Consider the following 11,978-nt stretch of genomic DNA (forward strand, 5'->3'; position numbering starts at 1 on the left):
GGCCTCTTGGTGAAGAGGTTGGTCACAGTGACTGCATTGGTGGTGGCGAGTGAGCTCAGTAGCGCAGCCTGGAGTAGGCCCAGCACTGCCTGATGGTGGTGACGTAGGAGATGAGTTTAGATTCTGGCAGCTTCTGCATCAACGAGGCGGCCCTATTGCCGGCTCATGGCTGCTGCGCAGTGGCAAGACTGAATCTGGTGCAGATTCATGGAGGCGGTGGAGGAGGAGATGAGTTTGGGCCCAGTACGAGGACCGGCGGCATTTGTGGTGTCCGCGTTGGCGAGGTCCAATGAGGACTCATAGTGGTGAGGGCATCAGTGGAGACAAGGTGGCACCGAGAGGTGGCGACATTTGTTCTAGTGGCAGTGAAACGGCGAAGGAGACTCGTGCCTGGTCATTAGGCCCCATGACCCATGATGGAGCACTTAACAAGAAGCACTGTGAATTTGGACACTTTCTTTACTTCTTAATTTTTATCCTTCTATTCTATTTTTTGAATACGACACTCTTCACCGTATTTTTATAACAAGACACACGTGACAATAAATAAATCAAATTAACAGTGCAGCAAGCCTTCGGTACTGCTTCTTTGACTATGCAGCTCAATACTGCCCCTCCATCAGTGGAGTAATCCTTCACTACAACTCCTTTGACAATTTAGCACTCCCTCAGTACTGATTTTCTGATGCAGCACCTTTCCTTCAGTACTGCAAAAAGGTTAAGCAGTGAAGCAATAGAGGGATTCAAGATAATGAGGTGTTTTGAAAAAGTAGGTATGCAGAAGTTACTTTTCCTGGCAAGTGAACCAGCAACTAAAGGTTGCAGCTTTAAAACATTTGGCAAATGAACTAGATGGGAAAAACTTAGGCTAATTTCTTTTTACACAGAGGATTGTTAAGAAGTGGAAGGCATGACCTGAAGGGTCAGTAGAATCACTTTTCATGGGAAATTTCAAAAATCAATTGGGCATTCACTTGAATGACTAAAAGAAAATTATGGTGAAAGGATTGGGTGGGGTCCAATGGATCACCCTTTCAAAGAGCTAGCATGGCTTGCTTCTCTGTTCATTCTTTAAGTATGATCCTGCCAGTCTTAGGATTTGCAAACTCAGATTGCATTGTAGATTTAATGAGAATAATTGAGCACTCCTGCAAAAGCCATTTTATCCACTGCCTAATGGAATCTTTGCTACATTAGACATTAATTGATGTTCTGGGCTCCTCTAGTTGTATCCAGTTACAGGATCAATTAAATTATTTTTAAAATACACAATCAATATGATTTTATCTTTGCCTCTTGCTGTTTATCCAGTTCATAAATCTTCAATTATTTCCAGAATGTGGCTGGATGGTGCTCGTTAATGGTCTCCAAAGGCAGAAACTGAGTGGCATTCAGTGCAATCAAATGAGGGAGAAAGGAGAGAGAATGAAAAAGGGAAAAAGACACACATCTCCTGCATTGCCATTATAAAGAGGACACTGTCTCCTTGCATTGAATGGGTTCCTGAATCACTACAGGTAAGACCTTTTCTGGAGCAGTTCCATGCCACAATACTCCTCTTAGTTTTCGAAAGAGCCAATAGCACCTTAAGTTTTTTTTAAAAAAAAAACTCCCTGCAACCAGCCTGCCTTAAAACATTCTGAACAAACTGAAAGCTGTCTAGCTTATTGGTGACTGGAGAGAGGGTGCGGCCCTTTCCGGAAGGGTTGGAGGTTTTGCTGTTGGTTACTAGGGAACAATTTTACTTGCCTGAACCAGTAAGTTTAACTTGTAAAGGAACAAACAACAGCTCTCAATATTGCTAGACTGTCTGTGGTTCTGTTGGGAGTGACGTCGGTGGAATCAATTGGGTGATTAGACTTGGGATTCCGTCTGTTCCAGTTTAAATATAGCCAGGTATGAGATGGTAAGAATTCACAGTTGGGCTGTGACTGGAGCCGGTGTCAGTGATTAGGTCTTAGGTCTCAGTCCTGATGTTGTGGTGGGCTGTAAGGCTATATGACTCCTGGGATATTTAATGCAGTTCAGGTTACTCTCCTTGCATTAGTGAACTTATCACGTGTGTTTGCTACTTACTACAGTCTAATTTGTTAGTTTTTTTTTAGAAACTTCCAACTTGAAGCATTCCCTTTAATCCAAAATTTAAACTTAACCAGACTAACATTTAAATACAGTGGCTAAAACAGCAGGTCAGAGGCTAGGAATACTGCAGCGAGTAACTCCCCAAAGCCCATCCACCATCTACAAGTCACAAGTCAGGAGTGTGATGGAATACTCCCCACTTGCTTGGATGGGTGCAGCCCCAACAACACTCAAGAAGCTTGACACCATCCAGGACAAAGCAGCGCACCTGATTTACACCCCATCCCGTCAACTCCACCACTCAATCCCTCAGCCACTATAATGCTCAATAGCAGCAGTGTGTACCATCTACAAGATGTGCTGCAAAAATTCACAAAGGTTCTTTAGACAGTACCCGTGACCTTTATCACTGGGAAGGACAAGGGCAGCAGATATATGGGAACACTAGTCAGTTCCCTTCCTGAAGTGGGACCTTCGCTGTTGTCTGATCAGATTCTTAACACTCTGTCCCCAACAGAATTGTGTGTTACCTGCAACGCATGGACTGCAGCGGTTCAAGGAGGCTGCTCACCACCACTTTCTCAAGGGCAGAAAGGATAGGCAATAAATGCTGGCCCTGCCAGCAACGCTAGTGATCTCTTATGAAAGAATTAAAAATGCTCTCCCTGCCCCGTTCACATTCCCGGTTGTGGAGTTGAGTGAGATGCCCGCTGCCCTCAATCCGGTTGCTATTTGCTGCCGATCCCGTTCGGCTGCAGCTTCTGGCGGTGCTTCAGCTGCTTAAAATAGCACAAGTCCCGGGAATAAAACACGGAGCGGCGGCTCATTGCAAAACAGCGCCGGCTTCGACACACCGGGACCTGGGAGCGGTACCGAGCATGGCCGGGACCCCGATCATAGGTAAGGCCAGGGGGACAGAGACCTTCTCAGATCCAGACGGTCAGCTCCTGCAATAAATAATCTGACCCTGAGATGTTCGAGAGAGCAGAGTGTACATCGGGGGGCGGGGGCGGGGTGTGCAGTTTTCCCATGTCTTATTTTCTTATTGACTAGCCGTTTTTTGGGTCCCGCTGCTTCTGCATTAGAATGTTTCTGCTGTGGAGACTGGGCAAGAGTTGAATTTGAATATTTAAAATATTTCTACCTTCCCCTACCTAGTTCCAGAAAAATAAACCTCTCCCGCCTCAGAGAGCCACACAGAGCTTTAGAGACAAATAAATATTTTTATTTGCTGTTGTAATTAATGTAGGAAAATCCATTGTGAGGAGAAAAAAAACTAGGCGGGAGCTAAAGAGTTAAAGACAGCCAAAACATCTTATCCCATTAGCTTAGACTCAGTTCTTGAGATTAGTTCACTTGCTGTGACTCAGGACGGTGTGAAACTGCAGGGGTCAAAATAGCTTTCGATTCACTGCAGTTTGAAAGTTACAGGCAGTTCTGGTGAAGACCTGTTTCCGGAGAGTCAGGAACTGGTGGACAGAGAAGCTGGGTGGATGCAGTGTGATTGGGGATGGGTGAATATAGATAAGCACTTTTCCGTTATTCAGTAAGTTGTGCTGACGACCCAGTGGAAGCAGATTCAAAAGCAACTTTCAAAAGAAAATTGGATTAAAAAAACTTCGAAAGGCAGAACTTGTATAACTATGGGGAAAGAACAAGGGTTGGTTTGAACAGCTCCAAATGGCCTCCTTCTGTTCTTACCTCCTTATGATTGCACAGTCTGACCTTTCACTGACCCAGATCTGTCTTTCCCAATTCTACATTTATATTAGTTTAAACATTCAAACCATGCCTGACAATGTTGCCCCATATGCCATGATAACGTGTATCTCCACACAAAGCAAACAAAGTCTTAGAAATCCAGCTGCTGCACATTATTGTGTTTGAAGCACAGAATCAGGCCATTTGACCCAACTGGTCCACTTCTGTTTATGCCCCACAAAAGTCTCCTTCTATATAAAGCTGAAGGCAGTTTGTACTGCGATCGAGAATCAGTATGTCACATTTCACGTGATGACATACGAAGGGTCTAGGCCCGAAACGTCAGCCTTCCTGCTCCTATGATGCTGCTTGGCCTGCTGTGTTCATCCAGCCCTGCACCTTGTTGTCTCGGTCATTTCTGCTGGTGGGTTAATGATAAAAGGAGATGTAATTGAGGTTGGAGAGAGTAAATAGGGAAAGAGTATTTTGGGTTATCAATATCAGATTACAGTGAATAATAATGGGAATTAGGAGAATGACTTTGTGCAGAGGATTGTTGAAGCACAGAACACTTTACCACAGGGAATAGTTGAGACAGAAACTATTGTATCATTAAAGGATTTGGAGGAAGAATGGACCAATGGGGTTAGTTTGATATTGGTACAGTGTTATGGGCCAAGAGTGGGGCAGTGGAACTGATTTGGGAATGATCCATAGCTATTCGGAGATAGTGAAACTGTGGGATTAGTTTGAGAGTTATACAGAACTGTGGAGAGAGCAGGTCACAGGGATCACTTAGTGGTTGACACCGAGAGCAGGGCAGTGGGATGAATTTGGGATTGATACAGAATTATGGGTTGGGGGGGCCAGTGGGATAAGTCTGATTTTTTTTTCTAATATCAATCAAAGATGCAGAATGGTGTCACTTGGTTTTAAATTTTTAAGGTTCACTGTGATGGGCATATATGGACTGTTATAACTGTATCTGTGGAATGTAATTTGTGGTTAAGTGGAATGCTGTGTATCGAATCTATAACAGCACTAACTTTGAGGTATGAAAATCTAAGCCAACCTCCCAACCATTGACTCCACCTACACTTCTTGCTGCCTCAGGAAGGCAGCCAACATAATCAAAGAGTCCTCCCACCCTAGTTATAATCTCTTCTAATCTCTTCCATCGGGCAGAAGATACAAAAGCTTAAACACACGTACCAACAGATTCAAGAACAGCTTCTTCCCCGCTGTTAGTAGACTTCTGAACGAACCTCTCAAATTTTAAACTTCATGTTGATCTCACTGTTTGTGCACCTTCTCTGCAGCTGTAACATTGTATTCCACGTTCTGTTCTATTACCCTAATGCACTTTATATGGTATGATCTGCCTGTACTGCACGCAAAACAAAATTTTTCACAGTACCGAGGTACATGACAGTAATAAATCAAATCAAAAAATCTGGAAACACTGTATGCCCTCCTGAAAGTGAACTGTATGTAAATAAATAGCAAACACAATATCATAGAATTTCAGAAGAGTACAACATGGGAGGCTATTCAACTCATTAAGTCTGTGTTGTAGAGCATCTTCAGAAATTAAATCCACTGACTTCAGAAACTGAATAAAGTTGTCTTGTGAAGCACTTAGTATCATGTTAGAATGTCACCATGAAAACAGGCCATCCTTCCCTCCCTCCTGATTCTGTTATATGGCAGTAAAGGGTTCTTTCAAGTTATGCAATGTAGTTCATGGAAACATCACCTGTCTTTGTTGTCCTACCTTTTGTAATGATTTTTTGGTGACAGTTCAGTGTATTTTTATTATCAAAGACGATAATAATCAAAAACGCTAACAAATCACATGTAAAACCCTGATCCTAAGGGCATATTAAGGAAAATCCCAGGATGTTCCTCTTACCCTTCCTAGTTGTCCTTTATTACCCTGGCTTTACAGTCCTAACATAGTTTCAAAATAAGCTATTCAAACCCCTCAAAAGTATTTCACAATTTAAATCATAGCTGATCTGTATTCCAACCCATGTACTTGCCTTGGCTCCCCATCTTTTATAAGCTTGAACTCAATCAATCTCTGATTTAAAATTGTTACTTGAGTTACCATCTACTCACTTTTGTGAGAGAGTTTCATACTCGTACCAGGTCTTGTGTGAGATGTGTTTTCTAACTTCTCTCCTGAACAGCCCCACTCTAACTTGGGAACCCACCCCCCACCAACAAAGTAGTTTACTTTGTATCTACCTCATCAATTCCTTTCAAAAGCTTAAACACTCTAGTCTTCCACATTCCAGGGAATAGAAGCCAAGCTTACTCCCAGTTGCAGTGCCTGGATGAGTTCAGTTAACTTGACCAGGGATCTTCAATGAATCATTGACCCTAAGCTGGCATCTCTTATGAGGGGCCTTCACTTCTTCAGTTTGACTGAAGTAGTAAATACAAGAGTGAAAGATGTTCTAATGACTGTTACAATATAAACAACGATCATATTTCCTTTATCTTATTCCCTCCACAGCTGAAATGCCCAGACAATTCCCAAAGGTAGCACAGACAGAGGAGGATGAACAAGTGCGAATTATAGCAGAGAAGGTGTTTGCTTCTGCTCTGCGTGAGGAGGACACCAAGGATGCACTGTCTTTGTTTGACATTGCCGAAGACTGCCCGATTGGTAAAAAGGAAGCCACAGAAAGGGAGCTCCAGAAGGAGATTGCTGAACAGCAATCAGAGACCACAGTAAAGAGGTCTGCCCATGATTATCCAAAAATGATTCCAGTTTGACCCTGCACTAGAAATGTTGGGAAGAAACCTATTTCCTATACACTTTCAAAGAAGCATTACAAAACATAAAAGAGGATCAACTGCTGCTGGCTCTTTGAAGGAACTAATTAGTTCCTCTTGCCTTCTGTTGCCCTGTAGTTTTGCAAATATAGTTCCCCTTAAGTATTTATATAGACTCATGGTCATACAGCACGGAAATATAATTTCCTTTTAAAAGTTAACTATTGAATCTCTCTATTCCAGGTCATTATAACTTAAATACAAGTAAATCTCCCCTCTGATTCTTTTGCTAATTACCTGGACTGTGTGACCTCTGGTTATTGACCTTTCTACCAGTGGAATCATTTCTTGGAATCTAACATTCAAATCATTCATAAATTTGAACTCTTGTATTATATTTCCCCTTCCCCTTCTGTGTTTTAATACAAACAATCCTAGTTGTTTTTTAATTCTCTCAACATATGATACACAGTAGAGAATGCTTTACTTTATTTAATCCTGTGATTTACCTGACCTGTAACTTTTTGATGGAAACAGTGAAAAAGGAACTTTTGCTCTCTATCTAACACCCGCTGTACCTGTCAAGCGAGTGTCTGATGGCATAGTGTAAAAGGAAATTTATTATCTCACTGACCCAGACTGTACTTGTGAAGGGAGTGTCTGATGTCACAATGTAAAGGAAACTTTGCTGTCTGTACCTGTACCTGTCAATGGAGTGTCTGATTGCACAGTGTAAAGGGAACATCTACTCTCTATCTGACACTCACTACACCTGTCAAGGGAGAGTCTGACATCATAATATAGAGCAGGCTTTACAGAGTTTGACAGGGCTGTCCAAACATTTTTGCACAGGGATAAGGGCTGCATTTTAATTTTTCTCTCTCTTCAGGTTTAGTGGCAACTTTTAAGAATGAGCTTTGTTACAACAGCAAACATTAATTTCAGAAAAAACTTCCAAAGCAATAAAATGATATTTTAAATAAATGAGTAATTAATAAATAAAGGCAATTAAAATGTGCCAAGCAGCAGAGCTAACTGAACCCTTTTGTTTGCTCTTTTGGTTAAGAAACAGAGCTAGGTAGAGAAAATGGTCAGACCTAAATCCTGATTCCCAGCGAAAGGGGTGGGAACCTGGCCTCAGTTAACAAATTGGCTTTAATTAACACTGACCCTGTTTCACCTCTTGTGGGGCACAATCCAAGCTGGGGGTCAGAAGGGAGTTGTTCAATTAGGATTTTCCCACTCTGTTTTGTGGATACATTTTTGGGGAGGGAGGAGGAGGGAAAGGTGAGTGTGTAGCTCATTCCCACTCACTCAGCCCCCCGCCACCCCGTCACTCACTCACTCATCCTCCACCAATCACTCACTCACCAGTCAATCTCACTGCACCCCCAACCATGGTCGCTCTCTCATGACCCACCCAAATCTCATTCACTTGCTTCCCCAACTGACACTTACACCCCATCTCTGCTGCCCGACTCTTAGCCCCCAACGGCAGTAATCTGACTGTCATTTTCGTCTTCCCTAAGCCAGTTCCTGTCTGAAAGCCTCCTAGCCACTTAGCCTTGTTCAAAATACAGGCCACTAGGGATTCCAGAAGTTGCAAGAATTGAAAGGAAACAGCCTGTGATTGGAAGAGCTACAACTTCTGGGATCCCTAGTGGCCTGTATTTTGAACAAGGCTCAAGGGGCAACATGAGAGCCAAGGGGCTGCCTGTTGGACAAGCCTGCTCTGGAGCTTTTGCTCTGGCTGATAAACTCTTCAAATTCTCTTCCAAGAGATGGGGGCAGAGTTGTAGTGACGCTTTTAGCTTAAGGCATCCCTCCACATGATAAAGGAGAAACACAGTAAAAGTTTCACTTTTATAAAGAAAAACTTAGTCCACTCCTTTTCCTCAGCACACAGTTTGTTTGTTTGCTGATCTACAATGGGTCCCAATCTGTCAACACCTCAATTACTTCAAATCACTCCACAGCTTTGCCCTCTGCTAATCTTAGTAATTCCCCCCAACTCCTGAGCACTTGGCGATCTTTGCTGTCCTCTGATTTTTGTTACTCCACTTGAATCCTTCATCAGCTGCCTTGGTCCTAGGTTCTGGATTTCCATCTTTAAATTTCCTCTCCTCTTTGCTCCTTTTGGACACCTGCCCTAATGTCCCCTAACGTGACTCAGTTTCTCTTTGCTAATTGTTTCTGTGAAGTCCTATGAGACGTTAAGGCTGCTTACATGGTAAATGTTGTTGGTAATTTGCCTCCTGATCCAAGTTTGTTCTTTTTTCTCTCTGTATTAAATGTTCAATTAACACCCTCCCACAAAGTCTCTGAATATTGAAGCAGGTTATCGATTTCAATCAACTTTACTTGTGTCAGTTTTCTTTTTTGATAACAGAAGACTTCAATCATATTTCCTTCATCTCTATGAACTTCTCTTTTCCCAGAAAGAAGAGCCTGAGGCTGATTCGATCCCATTCGTTGTCCTTGCAGATCCCAACTCCTGATGTGACTTTCTCAGTTGTGGATTCCCCATCTTTGACCCCACAGACGCCCATTCCGAGTGTCCCTTTGTTTGGAATACAACTGCCCTATGATGTGCCTGAGTTTCAGCGAGTGACCATTACTGGAGACTACTGTGCAGGGGTAATAAGCACGTCACTACAGTTGATTTTATAATTCTCATCCATCTTTTTCTCAAATCCCTCCGGGGTTTTAATCCTTCCTATGTGTGTAAAGTCCTCTAGCCCTACAACTAAGATATCTGTGCTCCATCAGTTTTGAGCCTTTAAGCATCCACTATTTGTGGCCAGGCCTTCAGTCGGTGGGTTCTGAGCTCTGGAATTTCCTCCCTATCTCTCCTCCTTATAAGGTGCTTCTTAAAACCTGAAATAAGAGGAGAAAGTATTTGAACTACTTTACATCGTCTGTGGAATGAGAATCAGAGCTGATGTACCATTCTACTACCTACTACCACTCTACTGTTCTATAAGATTTTTTACCTTATGAAATGAAGTGAAACAAAAATAATTTTATCTACTCATAGTTCACTCCTTTGATCTAACTCAAGGTCTCTCCGAAAGAGTGAGAAACAGTCTGGGCCCTTTCTAGCCTTATCCAACTTTCTTGTACTTGTAATGTTACTAAACTAATAAACCACGGATCGTAATTCAAATCCCACCACAGCTGTGAATTGAATTCAGGGTATTAAATTAATCTGGAATAAAAATCTAGAATCAATAATGGTGGCCTGATGGATTCTGAAGATGAACCTAGGACACTAACGTCCTTTAGGAAAGGAAATCTGCAAAGAACGCTTGCCATCCTTTTGGGGCGGCACAATGGCACAGTGGTTAGCACTGCTGCCTCACAGCATCAGGGACCTGGGTTCAGTTCCACCCTCGAGCGACTGTCTGTGCGGAGTTTGCACCTTCTCTTTGTGTCTGAGTGGATTTCCTCCCATAGTCCAAAGATATACGGGTTAGGTGAATTGGCCATGTCAAATTGTCCATTGTGTCAGGGATGTGCAGGCTAGTTGAGTCAGCCATGGGAAATGCAGGGTTACAGGGATAGGGTAGGGGTGTGGGTCTGGGTGGGACACTGTTTGGATGGTTGGTGGGGAATCGATGGGCTGAATGGTCTGCTTGCACACTGTAGGGATTCTATGATTCTGACCCAGCCTGGCCCATGTTTGTCTCCAGACTTAGCAATGTGGCTGATATTAACTGCCCTCTGAGTAAGATAACTCATCAGTACCAGTATTAAGGCGAGTATGTACACAGTCTTAACAGTGTCACCTATGTGCTGTGACTGAATAAAATGGCTTTGTCTTCTCTTCTCCACCGTTCCTTCTACCAAACTCCGAACATTTTTAAAGAGAGTGCATTAACAATTTTCACTAGTCTAAAGGATCACTTTGGACTGAGTAGCTGGTATTTTATGTGCCAATTGGCATCTCCAAATATTGGCAGTTTTAACCTTGAATGAAATAACCACAGTATACAAGTCAATTAATATTGCTTCTGTACAAACGTACTAAGAAGTTTTTTTTTGTGGAATACAAAAGAAGCAACAAGATAAATCAACAAGTTGGGGTTATGTAGAATTATATAAGGTATATTCATTTATTCAAAATTAGGATGTGAGCATTGCTGGTAAGGCTTGTCCATCCTCAATTTCTCTCAAGAAAGTGGAGAATAGGGTGGAGATAAGGTACCTTCTTCAACACAACTGAATATCATGCTGGGCATTTCCAGAGAAGCAGCTTAAAAGTCAATCACGTTGCTGAGGGTATGACTGAGTAAGGACGACAGATTTTCCTCCCTAAAGGATATTAGTGAACAAGATGAGTTATGGCAACAATTTGATTGTTTCAATGGTAACCATTGTTCTAGAGTATGGAAACGGGCCATTCAGAAATTCAAGGCTGTAGTGGAGTTTATGTTCGACAAGAACCTCTTTCCATCTTACTTTCTCTTACCTTGTGCAATACAAACTTGGAATTTAAGGCCAGTAGGCTTAGTTTGGAACTGGGAAGACTGAGGGTGGTGAGGACTTCCACAGCCCAAGAGATGCTGAGAATTAGGAGTAAAAGTTAAGTCTAGACTTGGATACAATGAAAGAGAAGGGGAAAAAAAGGAAACGTTTAATGAGTTCTGTCCTCTACTGTCTGACCAGATCACCGTAGAGGACTATGAACACGCTGCCAGAGGCCTGATAAAAGCCTTGTTCATTCGTAAGAAGTACATGCGTCTTGCTTATCAGCTATTTCCCAGAACAACAGGCCAGTACCTACAATCAATTGAAAACAATCAATGGCTAGAGGAAGATGAAGTTTTACCAGGTAAGTGGATTTGAATTGTATGTGTGCATGTATATATGGAGGGTATGCGTGTGCTTGTGTCTATGTATTTGAGTCTGTCCATCTTGGTGTTCACTATATTAGAGGATTTTTAAGTGTCAGTGTATTGGGAAGAGTGCATGCATGTTGAGTATATCTATTTCAGTGTGTGTCTGTATATTTGTGTGCATTTTAGAGGTGTTTATATGTATGTACATGTTTGTGGCATTGGGTTGGGGTAGGGGTTGTGCAGAATGGAAGCAGGACACGATATGAGTGCTAATTTAACAATTTCTATTGTGATAGGAATCCCAGCCAGTGACTTGAAATCTGGGCACTAATAACCAGTTAATGAACCATCATGCTTCATAAAACTCAGGTTTTGATTTTGACACAAGTAAACATAAAGTTGTATAAAGTAACAGTATGTAAAATGTATGAATATTTATTGCTTCAGAGATAGTAGGAACTGCAGATGCTGGAGAATCTGAGATAACAAGGTGTAGAGCTGGATGAACACAGCAGGCCAAGCCGCATCAGAGGAGCAGGAAGGCTGACGTTTCGGGCCTAGACCCTTCTT

General features: G+C 42.3%; 1 protein-coding gene across 1 annotated transcript in view; it reads left to right on the top strand.

The window, feature by feature from the left end:
• Nucleotides 1-2,767: 2,767 nt before the first annotated feature.
• The window catches only part of ampd3a (adenosine monophosphate deaminase 3a), a 41,572-nt gene continuing 32,361 nt past the window's right edge, over nucleotides 2,768-11,978 (top strand). Inside the window, exons 1-4 of the mRNA XM_048607344.1 lie at nucleotides 2,768-2,982; nucleotides 6,305-6,530; nucleotides 9,006-9,204; nucleotides 11,236-11,401. Of these exons, the coding sequence (XP_048463301.1) occupies nucleotides 2,961-2,982; nucleotides 6,305-6,530; nucleotides 9,006-9,204; nucleotides 11,236-11,401 (613 nt within the window). The 5' untranslated portion in view covers nucleotides 2,768-2,960. The remainder of the gene's footprint in view (nucleotides 2,983-6,304; nucleotides 6,531-9,005; nucleotides 9,205-11,235; nucleotides 11,402-11,978) is intronic.

The sequence above is a fragment of the Rhincodon typus genome, chromosome 17, assembly GCF_021869965.1.
Source record: "Rhincodon typus isolate 14 chromosome 17, sRhiTyp1.1, whole genome shotgun sequence".
In the NCBI taxonomy this organism is placed as follows: Eukaryota; Metazoa; Chordata; class Chondrichthyes; order Orectolobiformes; family Rhincodontidae; genus Rhincodon; species Rhincodon typus.